Below are 21,392 nucleotides of genomic sequence, written 5' to 3'. Positions count from 1 at the left end.
TATTATGCTACTGCTTGACTGAACACTAGGGAACAAAGAAGCTGTGTTTATATCAGTTATAATTTTCAATGCAGTCACATTTAACCTTTTCCATGAAAAAAACAAAAACAAAAAAACAAAACACCATAGCAAAGAGATAGGGTGGGATTTTAATACACTGACAATTTTGTAATCGCCAGTTTAGTTTAAAATATCCAAAGAGGTTCAATGAAAAAAAAAAGGGACATCCAACATATACATAAATCTATCAGACAAATTAAAACGAGCAGGCATCATCAACTAAGTCTAGAGCCACAAGATCTCTCTCACACACACTCTCACACATACACACACGCCCCCTACCCCAAGGCTGACTGAACAAATTCAGCCATAACGAAACTTAGCAAATAAATGGATTCTTTCCCTGGTATAAAATGGGAATTAGACAAAAATAAGAACAATATACTTCTATTTCCTCTAAACAACCAGCTCTCTTTAAATAAACAATCATTATATACAAGAGAGAAGGCATTTTGGCCACATCATATCATGTATGGATATTTACGGTGAGAATTGTGGCAATATTTACTTCAGTAATAAAAAATAATGATTATGGAGTCTGAATGAACAGTTAGTATACAAAATACTGAAGCCAAGCTGTTCTAAAATGATCCTCATTAAATAATAAAACCGACATTTTTTTTGTTCTCTACATCATAGAAAACATAGGCAAGTGACATTTGTACTTGTACAAAAAAAGTTGATTTTTTTCCCCCCATTACAAGACACACAGCTACTTTACATTGTTTACACTAGAGAAGGTTTCTACAACATGATTTAACATCTAGCAATGTATTTGGATAGTTTCCTCTAAGGAAGGGAAATTAACCCAAGATGAAAAAGACCAAAAAATAAAATTGGAAAAGTGCATCCCTTCAAATTAGCCATCTCATTTGCATAAAGAAATAGCATTAGAAATAAAAGACCTGGTCCATATACATGGTGTTCACATTCAGCAACATTTCACAACTCTCTATCTCTCAATCTCAGTTAACCACGGACATGAAAAGAAATCTACAGCTTTTTTTTTTTTTTTTTTTTTTTTTTTAGGATATAGTCTCCCACAAATGTCTGAGAAAACAGCAAAGCCTGGTCAACCATTTGGTCATAGACAATTACATTACCTCATTAAGACAATTTAAATGGAAAGTTTCTCAACTCTCATCTCAGCTCTGCAGCTCCACTGACCTGAATAGTTTCACGGTTTCCCAGCTCCCAACACACCCGTTATTAAGCCCTTAATGTGTTGGGTCAGGTGTGCTGGAAGCAGAGTACCATGCACGGCGGTAAATCCTCACTTGCGGAGTTGAGAATCTGACAATTTAAATCATGTCTTTTATTTTTAATTGTTTTTTTTTACCCAGTGTTAAAAAGAGACATTGACGCTTTATCGAGTCTACAAACTGAAAAACAGTGGCATACACAGAGCACAGGGTAGAGTGAGAGTTTCTTCCTCTCCCTTTTCTCTTTCTCTCACTCCCCCTCTTTTATTCTCCGTCTGTTACATTCTTTCATTTTCTTTATCAGTGCTGGGGTTTTTAAAAATCTCCAACCTTGTGGAGTTAAGGGTTTTAAAAGGAGGGAGGGGAAGAAGGAGTGTGTGTTTGGGACAGGAGGAAAGAAGCTTTGGCCTCTCAGTGAAGCAGCTCCTCGACTTCACTCTGCTTGAGCCTGGCATTGTCTCTGACCTCGTCAAAGGTGTACGTCTTTACTATCTTCCCGTTATGGAAGACTGTGTGCAGCAGATCCTGCAATGAAAGACATACAATGACATATGAGATTTTACTCTAACCAAAGCAGCCACATGCTAAGTCTCAAACAATTAAATAATCAGATGTGAGAAATTAGTGTCTCATATATACAGATGAGGTAAAATGTTTACATATGCCTGGCTAAACACAATCAAACTCAATTTCAATTCCACACATTTCCTGGGTGAAATCTACCCTATTTCAAGAAGAGGTCATTTCAAGAGACTGATTTATTTCAGCTTTTATTTACTACAACAGATTTTCAGTGGGTCAGAAATTTACATTCACTTTGTTAGTATTTAGTGTCATTGCCTTTTAATTGCTTAACTTGAATTAAATGCTTGGGGTAGCCTTTCACAAGCTTCTCACAATACTTTGGTGGAGTTTTTGCTCGTTCCTCCCGACAGAACTGGTGTAACTCAGGCAGGTTTGTGGATCTCCTTGCTCAAACACCCTTTTTCAGTTCAGTCCACAAATGTTCTATGGGATTCAGGTCAGGGCTTTGTGTTGGCCATGCCAATACTTTCACTTTATTGTCTTTAAGCCATTTTGTTACAACTTTGGAGGTATGTTTAGGATTATTGTCCTGCTGGATTGTCCAGTTGCAAGTTGTAGCTGATGTCTATCTGATGTCTTGAGGTTTTGTTTAAGTATTTCTAGATAATCCTCCTTCCTCATGATGCCATTTATTTTCCATTTATTTACCAGCACACAGATCAACAGGAGGATTCAAGATTAAAAACCTTGCCCTGTTTCCTCAGTATACAGAGCTGATCATTATGGCAAAAGTTTTTTTTTTTTTTCATCTGAACAGAGAACACTACTCCAACTTCATTCTGACTTTTTTATGTTTTGGACTATGGGCTACTTCTTTGCATGGTAGCCTTTCAAGCCATGGCGATGTACCACACTCTTAATGGTGGATGTACATTAACTATATGGCCAATTGTATTGACACTCCTCCTAATTATTGAGTTCAGGTGTTTCAGCCACACCCATTGCAACAGGTACATAAAATCAAGCACATAGCCATGCAATCTCCAAACACTGGCAGTAGAATGGGTCGTACTGAAGAGCTCAGTGACCTTAAATGTGGCACCGTCACAATCCAGTTTGTGAAATTTCTGCCTGGTTAGATCTGCCCCAGCCACCTGTAAGCACTATTACTGTGAAATGGAAGAATCTAGAAGCAGCAACAGCACATCCACGAAGCGGTAGACCATGCAAACTCAAGAATGGGGCCATTCTGAAGCATGTGCTGAGTGCTGAAGCAAGTACTGAGTAAAAATCGTATATCCTCTGTTGCATCACTCACTACAGAGTTCGAAATGGTCTCTGGTAGCAACATCGGCACAGGAATTGTGCATAGGGAGCTTCCTGAAATGGGTTTCAGGGCGTAATAATAATGCTCATCAACTTCTATAAACAAAGAGATAACCTCAGGTGACAACAAAAAACACAAAGGATTTCAATATTTAGTCATTTTTTTCCAATAAGAAAACCAACACTTAGAAACCAGGTTGGAAAAAATATGTACACCATTTCCACAAAAGCACAAATTTCTACAGACACACTCCAAAATGTTGTAGAACACCTTCACAGAAGAATGGAAGCTGTTATAACTGCAAACTCCATATTAATGCCCATGGTTTTGGTATGGGATGTCCAAAAAGCTCCTGTAGGTGTGATGGCCAGATGTCAATATTCTTTTGGCCATATAGGGTACTTTGGTGCCTTATGCCACCAATTCCTTCAGCAGTTCCTTTATTGTTGTCGTGGGGTTCAGCTGCACCATTCGGACCAAAGTTTGTTTATCCCTGGGACTTAATTTTTGCCTCCTTCCTGAATGCAGTGTCTGTGTAGTCCCAAGATTTTTATATTTGCGTACAGTTGTTTGACAAGATGCTCTTGGTACCTTCAGTCGCAAAATACAGCCAAAGGTACACTCCCAATGAACTCCTAATTATGGCAGTTGGCCAATCAGAAGCTTCTAAAAATCATTACAACAACTTTTTTTTACAGAGACAGTGAACATTATGTATTTACTTATTTATTTGACCACTGGAATTCTTATGTAGTCAGCTAAAGCTGAAATAAACCTGTCTAAATTTTGTTTAAAATTACCTCTCATGTAAACACAGTAGAGGTAATTTTAAACAAAATTTAGACAGGTTTATTTCAGCTTTAACTGACTACAGACACACTATATGGCCAATTGTATTGACACTTTATTCATTTTATGTGTGGAGTTTTGAGAAACTAAGATTGAATATCTTTAGCCTAGGTGTCTATAAATATTTGGCCTCAACTGTATAATACATTTACATTCATATGTAAAGTATATAAAATGATAGCAATTATACATGGTAGAAATTGGGCTGTGCTGTTTGTTTCTATGTTGTATGTAAGGATCATGATGGTGCATGCTGTTATAGGAAAATAATCCATGACAGGGTGGTGTGTGCATTACTACCCCACAATGGATTATTGTCCTATAACCACAAGTGTTTTGTTCCTATTATACCACAGTGATTTTCACTTTTAATTTATTAATGAATGACACATCATACTTTGTTTATAGTTATACGGTATAAACGGTTATATATAACCGTTCATAGTTACATTTAATGTTGTGAAACGTTCGTGAAACAAGTGAGTTCCTGTTCTCACTTATGTTAATAGCAGTTATAAACAGTCGTTCCCTCACCAGCCTCTCTCTTGAAGTTAATAACACAAAAAGCTTGTCAGGTTGCTGAGAAACCAGAAACTGCAGTCCTATGTCCTAAAGACTCTCCCTGTGACCCGAGACCTTCCATAAATGTTAAATAAACATATCCTTACAGAAAGCTTTACCAAAACTTCTGTTTGTTATTAGCCTTAGATTTTGCTGCTCAGCCACCACACCAGCTCCCTGTATATGAGCTGTTAACATATTAGAATGAGCACATTAACATAAACCTTTAGAATCATTTGAATTACTGCCGGAACTACTCTCAGAGCCGTTCTGTTATAGAAAATTAATCAACACCTTCCGATTCGAGCATTCAACAGCACTGTGGTATAAAGTCAAACAATACATATTACAAGCTGCACAATAATAATGTCACTATCAGGGAAAATAAAGGGTTGAAAGACTGTACCTCTCCATACTCCTCCAGCTCACCCTTCCCCTCCTCTAGGGTCACATAATCTCCGCTCTGTGTCATATGCAGAGATAGACGACCCTTCTTTGACCTCTTGTTGGGGTCTGCTACAGGATCTTTGAAGACATTTACCTGCAAAGAAAGCATGAAAGCAGAGTTTACTTGATTATATATCAAAATATCTGAATGCTAATTAAGCAGTGGATGTTGCACAAGGTACACAAGCAACAGATACAATCCCCATAATAGTTTTGTCTGACTATATCCCATGCAAAACTCAAAAAGCTAAATATAATCGATTCAGCTGCTTCAAAGCCTAGTTACAAGCCTAGATGACGGTGGAGTGAAGGGGTGGTGGGGAGTGTCTATAAAATGACTGACAAGAGACCCATCCAAACACAAACAGGCCTTCTGGACCAGAAGGTGGGTTTCTAAACAGGTTTTTTCCAACCATGTAATATGGTTGTGGTGAGGCCATGGTGTAAACCATTTTTTTATAATGTTCTACATATTTGTCCATGACATTTGTACTAGCAAGAAACAAAAAAAAATTGACTACTGCACCTTTAGCTTAAATATGGGAACACTGTACAGTGTTATTTTAATGCAGTATACATTTTGTCAATCATAAAAGCATTTCTCTTGCTTTTATGCTTTTTCTCTGCAATATTTTCTAATATTCGGTAAATTCTCAGATAGAGATAGTGAGTATCTTCCTGTAGCGAAACATGCAGGAGGATCTCAGAAAATATGACTGCCCTTCTGACATCTCTTCCTGGATGAAGTCCTTTTACCAACCTGGATAAAACTGAACTGAGCTACCTAACAGTTGCACCTAATAATCACAATCATCACCTTTACTGTCCATATAAGAATTATGTGATTTTAGACTTATATTCTCACATAACATCACAGCACACACTAGATCCTGAAGATTTCTTCTTCACATCAGTAGAATAACACCTTTATTGACTAGAGAATCTGCTCAGCTACTTATACAATCCCCAGATATTTTCCAGACCTGGCTACTTCTTTGCTTGCTGATCTCTTTTCATTTGCAATTTCCTCCAGAGAGCATTCAGAACACTGCTGCTCACAGGTTTACAACCTCCTGAAGGTCTCTCATGTGACCCCTCTATTGAGGTCACTCCACTGGCTCTCTATTGCTGCAAGAATCAAACTAAAACCTTGTGTCTTCAGATAGGTGTGTAGGTCATATATTCCACATTATTTACACACCCTGGTTCTGAACTACACGCCTGCATGCCAATTCAGCTCTCACCATGATAAAGCAGTTACTAACAAATAACTAGCCTAATCGGCTAGCAAAAAATACCAGCAAAAAAAAAAGGTGGCTCGGATATGGGAGAACACATATCGGATATTTAATGCAGTAACAAATGGCAAAGACTGGAATTCAATTTGGAAAAGAAACTTATTTTTGGAACTGGAAATGTTTACATATAATGAGACTTGACTGTTTTTTTCTGTTGTTAAGATTGATTTTTTAGTATAGTTACACTTTATTATATTTACAATATAAGTGATTTGAGTGTGAAATAGTTTAACTGTGAAGTGCTTCAGTTAAAGAATAGGATTTTATCAGATGGGTATTGATATCTGCTGAAGAAAAATTATAATTTGTACTTGTTTACTGAACTGAAAGACAGCATTAGTATCTCTGGATATGAGAATCTGCTGAATGTCTAAACATGCTTGTTTTGTAAGAACATACTATTATTAAAAATATGGAACAATTTTCCTTACAGGAAAGGTAGCCACTCTTTAATTCTATGAGTGGAAAGTCTTGCATCATGGTGGGTTTATTTTATAGAATAATTTTTGCCCATTCCCTTGAAGGGTGCCAATAATTCTTGAGTTATTTTTGCGTAATTTTTAGATGCCTGAGATGGGCATTGCATTTGCAAAAACAAACACATACAGCTGGGTGCGGTGTAGGAAAATAATCCATGCCGGGGTGGTGTGATACGGCCTGTCGCAATGCGGAGAAATTTAAAATCGCCCACTAGCAACTTATTTCATATGCATATGTACACAACATATTTACATGAGACAAAGATTTACACTAATTTATGCAGGTGATGAGGCAATACAGGATTTCTTGCTAGGTTTTTATTCATTTTAAGTCAAATAAGAGCAAATTTGTATGAAAAGCAGCTTTCGATCCTAAAACAATAATCAAAGTTGAATTTAAGCTGTGTTAATAAATACTAGAAGTCTCACCCCCAATCCATTTGTCACCACGTAGCTGCACTTGAAGGAGCAGTTAAGAAGATCTCGGGTGAGTTTCTGCAGAAGTGCACCTCCTGATCCAAACGCGATGTTTTCGATGCTCCACCTGTGCTCCTTCATCCCCTCCACTATCTAAAGAATATTCAAATACAAAACAGTGATCCACCAGCTAACCCAAAATCTGCTGACATTCAGTGTATAGAAGCGTGGAAAAGAGGCTATACCTCCTGCAGTGTATTGATGTCCACACCATCACCCTGAATAACCCGAATGTAGGGAGGAAGCACCTTGTAGCCCTTAGAGTTCTCGACAGGAAGAAACTTCTTGCCTAAAATCTCCAAGACCTGAGGGATAAGGCAATGGTAATCATCTGAGAGTCCTTTAACCTAACTGAATCATTCGACATTTTACAAAAAAAAACATGATTGGGAGCAAGGCTTCCATTGTGGTCTACAATCAAGTGTGAAATTTGCTATTTTGAGCTAAAACCAAAAGGGATGCTTTAGTTTTATTTCAACACTTCCCCCAAACACAAGTCTTCTTAGGTGGTGCATTATTTTCTGTAAAATACAGATTACAGAATTACCAGCAAATACTATACAGTGAAGCACTCCTGTAATGTATAACAAGGTTGACACTGTTTCAAAGTCAGTACAGAGGATTTTCCTTGTTTGCAGTTCCAATTTTTTTTGGCCAACATGCTGATGAACGTGGCCAAAAAGTTCATTTGACCACAATACAATTCCATTAGTCCATTACCTTCAGTACAGTGTCTAGAGGGTTCCCCGAGTCTGGACGCACTACCAGAGGAGCATCTGCACTCCGTTTCTCCACCAGCTCCCTCAGGTCCTCACCCCAGATCTTCTCGCAGGCGTTGTAGATGTCATAGCTGTCGCTGACTATGGACACGGGCACCGAGGGGAACTGCTTCACTATGTGCTCAAAGGCATCTTTCTCGTGGTCTTTACCCCATGCTGTGATTGTGCTTTGGAAAAGCGGAAACATAGGGAAGTTGGAGTACATTCATATTTTATACAATCCTGTTAAGAATAATTTTATACAACAAACCATGGCTTCTATTTATAGCTTATTCACAGTAGCTGTAATTCAAGAGAGTCACAAGGGGGCAGCACAGTCCACAATGTTATGCTGGCAGTGACCGCTCTGGAGCATACCCACAATGCAATTCATGATGAATTCAAGCAGCGCTAATGGTCCAGAATGCAGGGAGCAATTCTGTCATCAGCATTCTAGGATAAGTACACATACTCCAGAAAGATTATATGAAATGTAGTGCAAAGTGGAAAGATATTGTGGGCTATACAGCCCAAGCCAGGATGTGCGTTGCTGTCAATAAAAACCTAACAGGCTTGTTCTATTAAGCATGTACGATTTGATCATCCAGCATATTATTAGTACACACACAGGCCACTGAAAAGGCATGCCATAAAGTGTCCAAACCATTACTATGTGTTTCCATTAGACTGGTGACTATGGTCAAGTCAAGCCTACCTGTGTTCTGCAGCTGGTACAGAAAATCCAGGCACTGGGTCTTTAGTGCCATAGTACTTTTTAACAACTCCAATCCCAGCCACCGTGTCTGTTCCTTTGAAGTTTACCAAGTGTGCAGAGGCGCCAATACCTGCAGTCTAGAACCAAGAGCAAATTAGATGTCTCTGCTTATGCAGATTCTTTCATTAAATGTAAACCGTTGACGAGTGTTACCCCAGCATGGCCAAAGATATTCTTAGTCACCTCTTGGGATGAAACTCCTCTGTAGCCAAAGTCATGCAGCTTGTACTCCAGTCCCTCCAAAGTTCCTGATGTTTCCAAGAGATGCTTGGCCAGGATCTTCTTCTGCTCACGGGAGTTGGTTGCAACCGTGATGGGATACCAGATCTGAACCAGGATAGTCTTTGGAGAAGACATTAGGAGAGTTGTTTATAGCCATGGACTATATAGTTCACGGTTTTGTGGAGGCAAATATACATCACTCATCACAGTTAGCTGGCTAACTTGTTGCCAACAAATAGTGAACATGGAGGTGTCTATGTTTTTCTCATCACTTTGTAACTCGAATGCATGAAGGTTGAAAATGACCTAATTCCCACTTCAGCATTAGCTCCTGGGGGTAAATTTGGAGGAAAACTTGCACAAGCCATTGTACTGGGAGTTAATGTTTTGTTTTGAACCAGCCTGTGCCATCACATGGCATCTAATCCCAGTGCAGTCTCTGGCCCTCAACAGTCATAAACAATCACAGTCAATTTGAACTCACCTAGTCATCACAACATTTTACTTTTTATTTTGATGCTCAGGAATAATTTCTGTTTGGTAAAAAGCCATACATAAGCCGATCTCTGTTAGCCGATTTACAGACATATTTACACAGTTATTCAACAGTGATACTGATAAACACACTGAAGAAACGATAATGTGAGTCAAGTAGCAGGAGATTAGTTGGGCCTTACGGAGTCAAACTGCACATGGCAAAGGCAGTCACATGCCTGTAAAACCAGTAACTATAATGTGCCGTCATGTGTCACAAATCAGGTATTACCATTCCTTCTCTCAGGAAGATAACCGCCTGGGAAGCAATGCACTACTATTCCTGAAGCCGACCTCAGTAATTACGTTTAAACATAATGTTGCTGATCCTGCTGGGTTTACTTGTTTAAACTTTTTAAATTCTCATACGAAGTTGAAGGAAGATACAAAGTAGTGCCAACAGTGCAATAACATCAAGAATAGATAAGCAATGTCTGGCCTAGAGACAACTCAGTCTGGAAGCCAAGGGCATTTTTTCAAGGCCTCTAAATTTACCCACTACACAATCTGTCAGCATGTTAGACATACAGCACTGTGACTAAAATCAAGAAAATGGCATAGTAAAAATAAACCACGACAGATTGCATTTTCTACTCTATTTTCAAGAAATTATTTTTTTTATTTTTTTAGTTATTACTTATTTACATTTTTAGGAGAAGTAAAACACATGTAAGTGATTAACTTATGTTATCATCTCTACGTAAATGTAAGGTTGGATCCTGCTGTCAGCGTGACTCAGCATATCTCACACACTGAGACCATTAAAGCTGTGACACCTGCATCTAGGGTTGCTCAGTATACCAGTTTTGAAAGCTATCAAGTTACTAAATTACTGTAAATAGTATGTTTTTCCAGTGGTGCTTCAATGCACTGTACAACTGGCGGCATAGAACATAGAGTTTAACGTAATCAAATCACTCTGATGTTATATTTTAACGGCATTCTTTTTTTTTTTAGACAAGTGCTTTGAACTAAGAATTTGTTTTAACAATGCTTCGTTACTTTAATACAATAGGATTTTGTTGTAACCTAGTCATTATCACTGATACTAGGCTTAGTGCTAATTTGCATACAGCCGGTATAGCCGGCCTCACACATGCACATGTTGCACTTTTGGTTCTGATCTGATATGTTACAGGGGAAAAAAAAAACTGCCAGGCAAACAAACAATTCAAGAAAAGTATTATTATAAAAAAAATATTACTGCTTTCGTCTGAGATAGAATCTCAAGGCCAATCAGTCAGATATTCTTTAAAGTCTGTACACAAGCACAAGGACACACACACACACAAGAGTGTGTAGAAGAGAGTGTACCTTGAGTTAGCAATGCTCCAATTTCCTTGAAAGACATGTTTTGTATTTTAATATCAAAATCTATCTGGGTTGAGCATGAGAATGATATTGCCGATATTACCACCATCATAATACTTATTTGGGAAAATTTTACCATAGTGACAAATGCTACTGACCTCTACCCAGTTGGTGAGCCAGTAGCATTCAGGATCTGTGCTTTCCACAGTGAAGAGGACATTTCCACGCGGAATCACACTTCCCTCCGGCACAGCCTTGATCTCAATGGGCAGATGGCCATCATACTTCTGAAGTCAGAAATCACAACAACATTCTAGTTATATAAACATGATCGAGCTCTTTTTCATGATCTCAATGCAAAAAAACACTTATGGTACAAATACATTAGTAATAGAAGTTGTTTTGTTCACTGAGAGGTAGTGATGAGCCAAGCTTTTCATAGCAACTGTGATCAATGGACATCATTTATCAAGCTGGATATGAATGGATTTATGCATAATTTGTTCATACGAGCGCTTACATGAGAAATTTGGTATTCAAGAAAATCCTATAAATTCAGAAAAACATTTGTATCCTACTCGTGCTCCTCAGTGTGTGTAAATTTACACATAAGAAGACTAACTAATGTAAACCACGATTTGATCAACTTCAAATCATATAATTTGCATGGATTACTGGACTTTTATATCTGGAATATACTGTTGAAGTTAAATTGCTTATTTTATATTACGTTTTCAGCATTTAGCAGACGCCCTTATCCAAAGCAACTTATAGAAGTGCTTTGGAGTCTCTATCAAAAACATATCCTCATGCTAGTTCACTAGGTCAGAGACTAACATTTTTACTTACAACTTTACTAAAAGATTGATAAATAAAGCCCAATATGTGTGAATGTGTATACATGTACAGTATACATAATATCTATAGGAACAGAGTACACCACAGAGTGAAGAAATCTAACATGATAGAGGTTAGCACTTGTAGTGTGATGTTTAAATAAGTGTCAATCCATGAAACTGAATATAAATATATACAATTTAACAATATGTTAACAAATTAAAACACCAGATTACCGACCAGACCAACTGCTTACAAACCGGCGAGCATTCTGTAATTTAAAAGACATCATTTTCTGGCCTACTGCAGTGTCCGAAAAAACCCAAGGACTTACCTCAAGTATGTAGTTCCAGCCTTTCTTATTGAACACATCGTCTTGAAAGTGTTCTCGGTACACCTCACTTGCCTCTTGAATCTTCTCAGGGGTTACAACCTTCCCTGTCAGCCATGAACGACGACATAATGAGTGTGTCAGAGGATAATAATGACTCTTTTCCAGACATTCTTTATATATATATATATATATATATATATATATATATATATATATATATACACACACACACTGCATTACAGTATCCGTGAACGCAGGAGTTGTTCTCAGGTGGGAACGGGTACCTCTGTTTGGTACTCTTAGTACCCTGGCAAGAAGGGTAACCAAATTCAGCACAGGTGTTTAGTTACGTATATGTCATTTGGCAATGAATAAAAAAAATAAAAATACCTTATTGTCTGAGTGAAAAACTCTAAAAGTCATTCAGTGTTCAATACAACCGCAAAATACAACCAAATTACAGCACTAAAATTCTCTTACATAGCCTCTCCAAATCCTCCCTCCTTCTCTCTCTCTAATATGCTATACTTTTAAGCTCTGATTTTGGTAACTTTATTACTTTCAATGCATCCCTAAAAATAAAAGTTTGTGATATGATATGACAATAGACAATAACGTCTTTATTAAAGGCATTTTTTTATTACATCTATAAATTATTACTATGTTATCATTATATATTTATATCATTACATCAATTTACTAATATTACCTTTATTAGAGGTACTGCCTATTTTTAATGCACTGACCAAAGTTTCATTAAAACAGAGAGATTCAGACCAATATCCAGTGATGTCATAGTTGTCAGATCTGCCTAGTAACAAGAAGCTATTACAGGAAGTGGTTATCCTTACATACCATGCTCATATTTTGTATCGGTTGTTTCATTTGTCAGGTGATGAATAAATGATGATGAATTTGCATTTTCAGTAGTGGCTCTACTAGTGCTCTGTGTCTGCGCTATAATTTGTTAGCAAAGAAATGCAACCAGCATGATGTATACTCATCATCCACTTTATTAGGAACACCTATACGCTTGCATAGTCATGCAGTTATCTAGTCGGTCAATCATGTGGCAGTATTGCAATGCAAAATCATGCAGATTTTCATGCAGATACAGATCAAGAGCTTCAGTTAATGTTCACATCAAATATCAGATTGAGAAAAAAAAAAGTGATCTCTGTGACTTTAACTGGGGCATGGACGTTGTGTCAGACGGGCTGGTTTAAGTATTTCAAAAAATGCTGTTCTCCTGGGATTTTCACACACAACACTCTCTAGAGTTTACACAGAATGGTCAGAAAGACAAAAAACATTGAGTGATCAATAGTTCTGAGGATGGAAACACCTTGCTGATGAGAGGTCAGAAGAAAATGCACAGATCATCTAATTAATCATCAGGTTATATAATAAGATTGTTTTGACCCCATCAGGTTCCTCTAATGTCAGCTAAGAACAAGAATCTGAAGCTATCATGGCACAGGCTCACAGAAACTGGACAGTTGAAGACTGGAAAAAGACCAGGTGAGTTTTTTTTTCTTCTAATCTTTAACTGTCCAGTTTCTGTGAGTCTGTGCCTATGATGGCCTCAGATTCCTGTTCTTGGCTGACAGGAGTGGCATTCAATGTGGTCTTCTGCTGCTGTAGCTCATCCACCTCAAGCTTTGATGTCTGTGCATGCCGAGTTGCTTTTCTGCTCACCATGGCTATAAAGAGTGATTATATGAGTTACTATATGCTTCATGGCAGCTTGAAACAATCTGGCCATTTTCCTCTGACCTCTCTTATCAACAAGGCGTTTCCACCCACAGAACTGTCACCCACTCAACGTTTTTTGTTTTTCGCACCATTCTAGAGACTGTTGTGTGTGAAAATTCCATGAGATCAGCAGTTCATGAGGTACGCAAACCAGCCCTTCTGGTACCAACATCCATGCCATGGTTAGTCACAGAGATCACACTTTCTCCCCATTCTGATGTTTGTTGTAAACATTATCTGAAGCTTATTGGCTGATAAGATAATTCCATGAAAGTGCAGGTGTACAGGTGTTCCTAATAAAGTGAATGGTGAGTGTATGTTTGTCATATAACTCATCTTTTAGGGGTGAAATGATACACAAAATTCAAATGTGAGACGATAAAGTGGTGTCTAAATACAATTACACCAAAATTAGCATTGCCTGAATATGTGCCCTTAATTCATTAAAAACATTCCATATTATTAAACTACCATAACTTAATCTTAATAATAACACAGTGTTTATGTGATCCGTTCAGACTCTTAGCACCATATAGTGAAATAAAAGCTGTGCATTAAGATGTAACAAAGTTAAACATGTCTAATCATCAGCTATCTGGCCAAAAATGCTTATTTTTGCTAGGGTGTGGGGTTGGCAGAGCTCTGAAAATATTCACCCAATCAGTACCTAGCCCAAAAATTCAGAATTTGGAAATTGGAAAAGGGGGACAAACTCTGCATCTGCATCCCCTGTGCGATTCAGGTAGTGATAATGCTGCCAGATGCATACCATGCATGTGTTAATGGTATACATGTGTTAAAAAGTATGTTATTATGAATAGTATGGAGTATGATGGTCTAAAAGTCCTCCATTTTTAAAAAAATACATTTAATATTAACTGATTAAGAAAATTTTCATCTAGACCTTACTTCAAATGGAAAATCGTTCCCAATTGTGTATTATAAGTGGAAGGTCTCCAATCTTTTATATAATTACAGCATATCAAGACTATCAATTAAGCTATCTAATTTCAATAAACAAATGGCTTATTTTTATTCAGATTCTATAAATCAATAAAACACAAGACACACATGTGGTACAGATCAGGCAGAGTCGTAAAGCACCGTGAATAAGAAGCAGTAAAAAGCAAAAAAGAAATGTGTGTGCAAATCAAGCAGGGGATGTGGATCAGGTAACCACACACGTGTTTCTGATGCGTTTCAGCCTTGGCAACTCTGCAGCGTGACTCACAAGGGGGTGTGTCTAAAGCATGGGGTGATTTATTTCACATTCTGTTGTGCTAATGAAAGTCACACAGCTCTCTGTAGTTCAAGCGTGTTTTTAAATCTTGAGTTTCCGAATATGAAATGCTGTGGTGATTTCTTAAACCCGGATTGAATAAGCCAGGAAATGCTGTCTTAATGCAGCAGAAAAAGAGAGAGAGAGAGAGAGAGAGAAAGAGAGAGATTGTGTGTGTGTGTGTGTGTGTGTTATTAGTGCTGTCTGGTATGCTTCTGGCTTCTGAAAAGTAGTGTGATTAGAAGAAGAAGTGAAAAGAAAAAAAAAAGTAAACCCCTGCAGCCTCTGCTGATTTGTGATAAAGAGGAAGTTACTTTTTCAAAGGAAGGAGTGTGGGCTTGATTAAGTTTAAACGTTTATTATCCCTCATGCAATATTAACAGTATTTTATGATGAACATCCTTATTTATTTTGGAGCCTGTTGAATGTATTGTTAGATATGCTGATGTATCTAATCGAGAGTATGAAACAATACAATAAGAAATGCTGTACCGTTACATTCCTACCATCTTCACCAAAAACTTTTTGGTTAGTGGCAGGTATATTAGGGGTGGGCGATTTGGGAAACGAAAAAAAATAATAATCATAATACTTAAAGACATTTTCATGATACAAAATGAAACTCATGATATTTAGGGTTGTGTCAGCAAAACGATAGTGACAAATAAACAAACAAACCAAGAAATAAATTTAATGAGGAAACAAATGGTACAAAAATAGGCTACTGGTTACTGTTCGAAATATGTTGGTTATTCAGTGTTATAAAATAAAGCTGTCTAAACCTTCGCTAGCTGAGTGTGTGCGTTCCTTCCCTCACATAATGAATGCCTTTGATCAAGTTGTTGGATAGCTATGTGCCATAGAGAAACAGGCATAAGAATAACTGATTCAGTTTGTAATCACTGCCTACTGAAATGTCCATGACGCTCCTGCACCACAGTGGGTATTCAGACTTTAAAATATTATGTTTTCAGACCTATATGTTGAAAATGTCATGAACCAGGTGATGGGATTTTCCAGGCCACCACACATATATGGACACCCATGATGGATCACAGACTGTTGATACAGAGACAAATTCTGTAGTACAAAAATCACATGGCAGATACCTTTTAAATATTTGTGAAGAATGTACTGCAAGCCATAGAAGACCGTTTTTTCATATTTAACCTTCCGGGCCTTGGTAGGATCCGTCTTCTTCTCACGGCATTCAAAGTAGGAGTACACTTTGCTAGTGTTCGGTGGGTACTGTTTATAGTGCGTGACCTGTGAGAGACAGTGAGAAACAACCAAGAATCAAATATAATGTTCAACTGCGTCACTGGATAATGCATAAATAGAATAACATCAATCTGATTCAAATAAATAATCAAACAAATGAGACTTCACAATATAAGAAGTACTTAAATGCAATATATTTCATTAATATTATCTGTTTTTTTTTTCTGAAATTGCCAGCGTTACAAGCCCGAGGTGAGCCCAGGGGTGACTCAGGGTCAGTAACAGGTGTTTAGAAGTATGAAATGGAAATACCTAGCTAGGCTTGTAGCCAAACAGGAGAAGTCACAACAACATTTCCGCATAACAAAGTTTACTAGTTATTTTACTAGTAGTGTGGTACACTGAAGGGTACAAACATACAAAACATAAGACAAAGGTATATGAGGAGGATGTATGCAACAAAGGGACTGGACTCAGGTGGTGCTAAAGGAAAAAAAGAAATATAACAAAACGCTCTTCCCTATTCTTCATTTGCACCTAGAAACTAAAACGAAACCTAAGCGTCTAACTACCCTGGTGTTCTGACACTGACATAAGTTCTCTAGGGTGTTTAGACAGCTTCCTACATGCTGTGCAATATATGAGCACGCTCTTGCTTACCTGTCCAAACCCCGGTAAACAGCGAACAATGGAGCGAAAAGTAGACAAACTAGCTGTAGTTTGCAACCACAAGGTTCTGCTTGGTTAGACAGTAATTTACACAATCCCCAATGTTTCTTCATGTACTTATTCATCTTCAGTATGCTGGTCGGGTCATGGTGGATTCAGATACTGGGAACACAGGGAATGAGGGGTAAATACACACTGGTCTGTTGTACCATGCGCACGCACACACGCACACACATTCACACCTGGCGGCAATGTAACATAGCCAATCCACTGAACTGCCATGTTTTTGGAACGTGGGAGGAAACACACATGCAAAGACACTCCACACAGACATAACCAGAGTTCAGAGTTGAACTGGAGACCCTAGAGCTGTAAGGCAGCAATGCTGCACACTACCCCACTGTGCTGCCTTTAATATACAGTATATTCTGCACTAGGGCTGCACAATATATCGAAATTATCGAAATGTTGCAAATGTAAATATGGCGTTATGCATATCGCAAAGGCTTGAGATAACGGAATGATTTTAATACTTCAAAAGGTTACGAGAAGTCAAAATTTTAGGGCGACGCAGAATAGCAGGGAATGCTTTCTTTTCCTCAAAAGAACATGAAGCATGTATGTTGGTTATGTCATTTTCAGTTTTTAAATATATAAATAAATATAATTTAAATTGCTTTTTACACACTTATAGCATTATCATTTAGCCCTATTCTACACCCTAAATATTGGTCATAATTTCCCTCCCTATCATACACACACAATTACTGCCTATCAACTTCCAACGTCCACTGACAGACTAACTGTTATGAGTTATGGTGTGCAATCTGAAAAACATGCTAGGACTGTGCATGAAGTTTCCATCACCTTTCAGGTTTGCACTGGCTAGTCAAACACCACTGCAGTTCCCCTGATTGTTACATTGACCTTTTCTTTAAGGGCAGAACTAAACCGAAAGCTGCAGAAGGGTCACTCTGTCACAGGCTTCCGGCTTCCATTTTGGCACCTCAGCTACACTTTATCCATGACCACTCGCTTTCTCTCTCTCTTTCTCTCTTTCAGAAGAGCTGAGCAGCTGTGGACACGCTGGGCATGCGCAACAAAAGAAGGAGGGGAACCACATGCTCTCCATTCTGAGGACACAGCAATGGCAAAGAAAAGTGCACACAGTACATATGCGTGTTTTTGAAAGCGCTTATATTATGAAAAGGTGCTTCAAGATCAAGATTTAATCCAAGGCCACTGGAGTTTTGAATCATTCTCATCACACAGATTAACTGGTCATGATCCCATATTAGTATTCTATACTGCTTAACAGGTCCAATGTCATTTGAACACAAGGACAGCAATGTGGTTATTTAACGAAAGTACTAATAATATACTTTTTCCAAAGCAAATGTAAGTGATTCCAACCTATCAGATTGAAAAAGAGCTACCTCACACTGACCGTACACAGCAACACAGACATGTTGCAGTGATGCTGAACAACACGGACATAAGAGCAGCTGAGTGCCAAATGGAAGTGTAAACATAAGCACATAACGTCTGCACTAATACCTGTAATAACTGGTAACTACATTTCCCATATGTACACAACAGCAGTCTTACTTAGAAGCTAACATTGTCTTTTTTTTCCCTTTCTCTTTTTCTCCTGCACATCTTTGTCTTCACACAGTACCACTGCTATTAACTCCTGGACAGGACAATCTATCTGTATATGTGTGTGTGTGTGTGTGTGTGTGTGTGTGTGTGTGTGTGTAGAAGGCACGTGTTGGGGTTTGTACTGCATGTGTATGTCACACACACAGCCATGTACTGTCCATAAAAAGAGCACTCGCTACTGTTGGTTCCCTCTATACATCCTTCGCTTACACCAAGAGAATCATAATAACGAAAGCAGAGTTATGAACTTGTAAGGCTCTCTTCCAAACTTGTTGCTAGATTCTTTTCATTCTGACCTTTTCGAGGTGACCCTGCATTGAAAAACCTCAGTAAAGTGCAAACGGATGTTGCCAATAATGCAATAAATCATTACACAACTTTAAACAGGAAACCTTATTCAACAACGTTTGCCACACATTGGAAACCAATCATACCAACTTAATGCTCAAGAGAGTATCGAGTTGGTATGATTGGATTCCAAGAGAGCCAGGTAAGTGGGAGTATGAAACAAAAGGACATGTATGTGTGTGTGCGTGCACACACACACACACACACACACACACACACATACACAGCATGTTGTGCTATTAAAAGTCTCTACAAATTGATGAGTCTACAACATATCCTTAATATTGCAAATGAGACTCATCATCCAATTAGGCCTCCTGCTTTCTTCATTCACAATTTTACTATACTCTCATTCATGATCCTGTATTCCTCATTCATCATTTTAACATCTACTCAAACATAAAAGAAAAGTTATATCCCAATAAATAACCATAGCAGGATTTACATGATGTGTAGTATCATGTTTTGTTCATCAAATTACGGGTAGTCATCATTCATAACTCGATGTGAATTAATTTACTGTAAACATGCGAACATGTGAACACAGCATCAGGTTCGTGCTTTTGCATTTAAAACAGACTGATGTGATGACAGATCGCTGAGCGATCACTCAACATTATCAGCCTTCTATAAAACTTCTAAACAATGTATTCCTTTTAAAAAAAATCTACTTAAAGCTATGCCGTCCAACTGGAGATCACACGGGGTTCAGTGCCTGATGTCATTAGCATGATAAAAAATTGGTGTCTTTCCACAAAAGCTTGCAAACTTGCAAGAGCTGTCTTGTATGAGTAGTTCGCCCTCTAATGTTACACTTCTTCCAACATGACTCAATCATCTGAAAATAAACCTTCCCAACATGATCAAACTCACTGACTGGAGTTGGTTATAGACATAACTTTAAAGAGAACTGAAATATAATACAACACAGATTTTCATTCATAGTCAGCATGATTTCAGCATTCACTGTGAGTTTGTTCAGATAATCAATTGTGCAAAGGCTGAAGTGTGACAGCACAGATACCAGTCATCATGCAATGACCTTTCACTCTGAGTGTGTGTGTGTGTGTGTGTGTGTGTGTGTGTGACATTGAGACAGTAACCTAGAACACAATGTTTGCTGTGCTTTACATACATCAGCTATAGTATGTAGCTATGAAAAGGCTGAGTAACCATGCATGTGCGAGTCATCCTCACCATCATCATCATCATCATCACCATCATCCTCACCACCAACCTCATTCTCACCATCTTCCTGATCATCCTCACCCTCATCATCATCAACCTCACCCTCATCACCATCCTCATCCTCACCATCATCCTCACCTCATCAATCTCATGTGCTTCATAAAGCTAGTCCACATTAAATTTCCATAATGAATAGGCTATTGTATAGTAGCTTTCACTTTCCTGAAAGCAACACATCATAGCTTTCAGTTTTGGTTCCAGGTGCGGACGTGATGAAGCAAGGACATGTCATGTCATCCTGTGTGCACGAGGAGCTCATAAGCTTAGCTGCAATCATTCATGTACAGCCATGATGGCGTGAAAACTGGAGCCGGCTTCTCAGCTTCCTCACCTGTCGAAACACTCAGCTTCCTGGTTCTAACATGCTGTAAAAAATGTGTCTACCCTACCTGCCATCCTCCTCTGCCGGTCTGGCCTACCGAAATGATACACACACACACACACACACACACACACACACACACACACACACACACACACTGAGAGCACAACGTGATGGCCTCGACAGTACGAAAGCACCTTTCCCTCTTTCATCATTCAGCATCCAGCACCTCCACAAGGCCAAGCCGGTGCTCCTGGACCTGACACCCACATAAACCATAAGCGTCTCCTCACCTTGTACGAGTCAGTAGCTAACAATATATTGAAGTTAGAATCCCTGGTCTCCATCTTCCCCTTGACTGGAGGTGCCGCTGTCAGCTCAGCTCCGTTGTTCTCGACGCTCTCCACAGGGGGAACTCACAACGCAGCACGTAGTTAAACAGGGCGGGTGAAGCGCGCGTGCGGAAGGGCGGGGCTTATACATGGAGTGGAGCGTTGCGGATGACGTTTAAGGGTGGGCGGGGCAAACAGAGCAGCCCTGTGTCTTATCTAAAATGGAGGATGGATGTTTACGTTTAACTCATTTGGCCCCGACGCATGTGACATGGTGTCAGAGGTTAATCTGGGCTAGTGTTTTTTTTTTTTGTTTGTTTGTTTTTTGCATCATTTGGCGTCTAAGCTACAGCAGTACATTTTATGATTTTTTTCTTTTGGAAGTGCACTGGATTATTCTTTTATTCGTGACTACAGTATAGCAAAGGTCCCAGAATAGTGCAGTGCATCGTGTAGAGTAGTGATCGGGTTGTACAACATGGCAGCAGACCAGCTTCAGAAATGCCAGGTGCCTTTTACAGGCAGCGAGGGGTATTAATAGAGTTCGGGGAGGGGGAGAC

General features: G+C 38.6%; 1 protein-coding gene across 1 annotated transcript; it reads right to left on the bottom strand.

The window, feature by feature from the left end:
* Positions 1–130: 130 nt before the first annotated feature.
* nampt1 (nicotinamide phosphoribosyltransferase 1) lies at positions 131–20,951 on the bottom strand. The gene is made up of 11 exons (XM_026923262.3): positions 20,794–20,951; positions 16,140–16,296; positions 11,997–12,100; positions 10,984–11,112; positions 8,942–9,100; positions 8,699–8,835; positions 7,946–8,171; positions 7,411–7,530; positions 7,178–7,318; positions 4,931–5,065; positions 131–1,787 (listed from the first exon to the last, which is right to left on the bottom strand). Exons 1-11 carry the CDS (start codon positions 20,845–20,847, stop codon positions 1,674–1,676), a joined length of 1,476 nt encoding a protein of 491 aa, XP_026779063.1. The 5' UTR covers positions 20,848–20,951; the 3' UTR covers positions 131–1,673.
* Between the last annotated feature and the right edge of the window lie 441 nt (positions 20,952–21,392).

The sequence above is a fragment of the Pangasianodon hypophthalmus genome, chromosome 18 (assembly GCF_027358585.1).
Source record: "Pangasianodon hypophthalmus isolate fPanHyp1 chromosome 18, fPanHyp1.pri, whole genome shotgun sequence".
Lineage (NCBI taxonomy): Eukaryota > Metazoa > Chordata > Actinopteri > Siluriformes > Pangasiidae > Pangasianodon > Pangasianodon hypophthalmus.
This window is presented reverse-complemented; position numbering and strand designations above follow the sequence as displayed.

What these genes read in the sequence shown, in the direction of transcription:
- nampt1 (XM_026923262.3), bottom strand. Translation starts at nt 20,847, where the DNA reads ATGGAGACCAGGGATTCTAACTTCAATATATTGTTAGCTACTGACTCG. An exon ending in TCTTCACAAATATTTAAAAG is followed by an intron (nt 12,101 to 16,139) that starts GTATCTGCCATG and finishes CATGGCTGACAG; the next exon opens with GGAAGGTTGTAACCCCTGAG. An exon ending in GGCTCACCAACTGGGTAGAG is followed by an intron (nt 9,101 to 10,983) that starts GTCAGTAGCATT and finishes TCTTCTCCAAAG; the next exon opens with ACTATCCTGGTTCAGATCTG.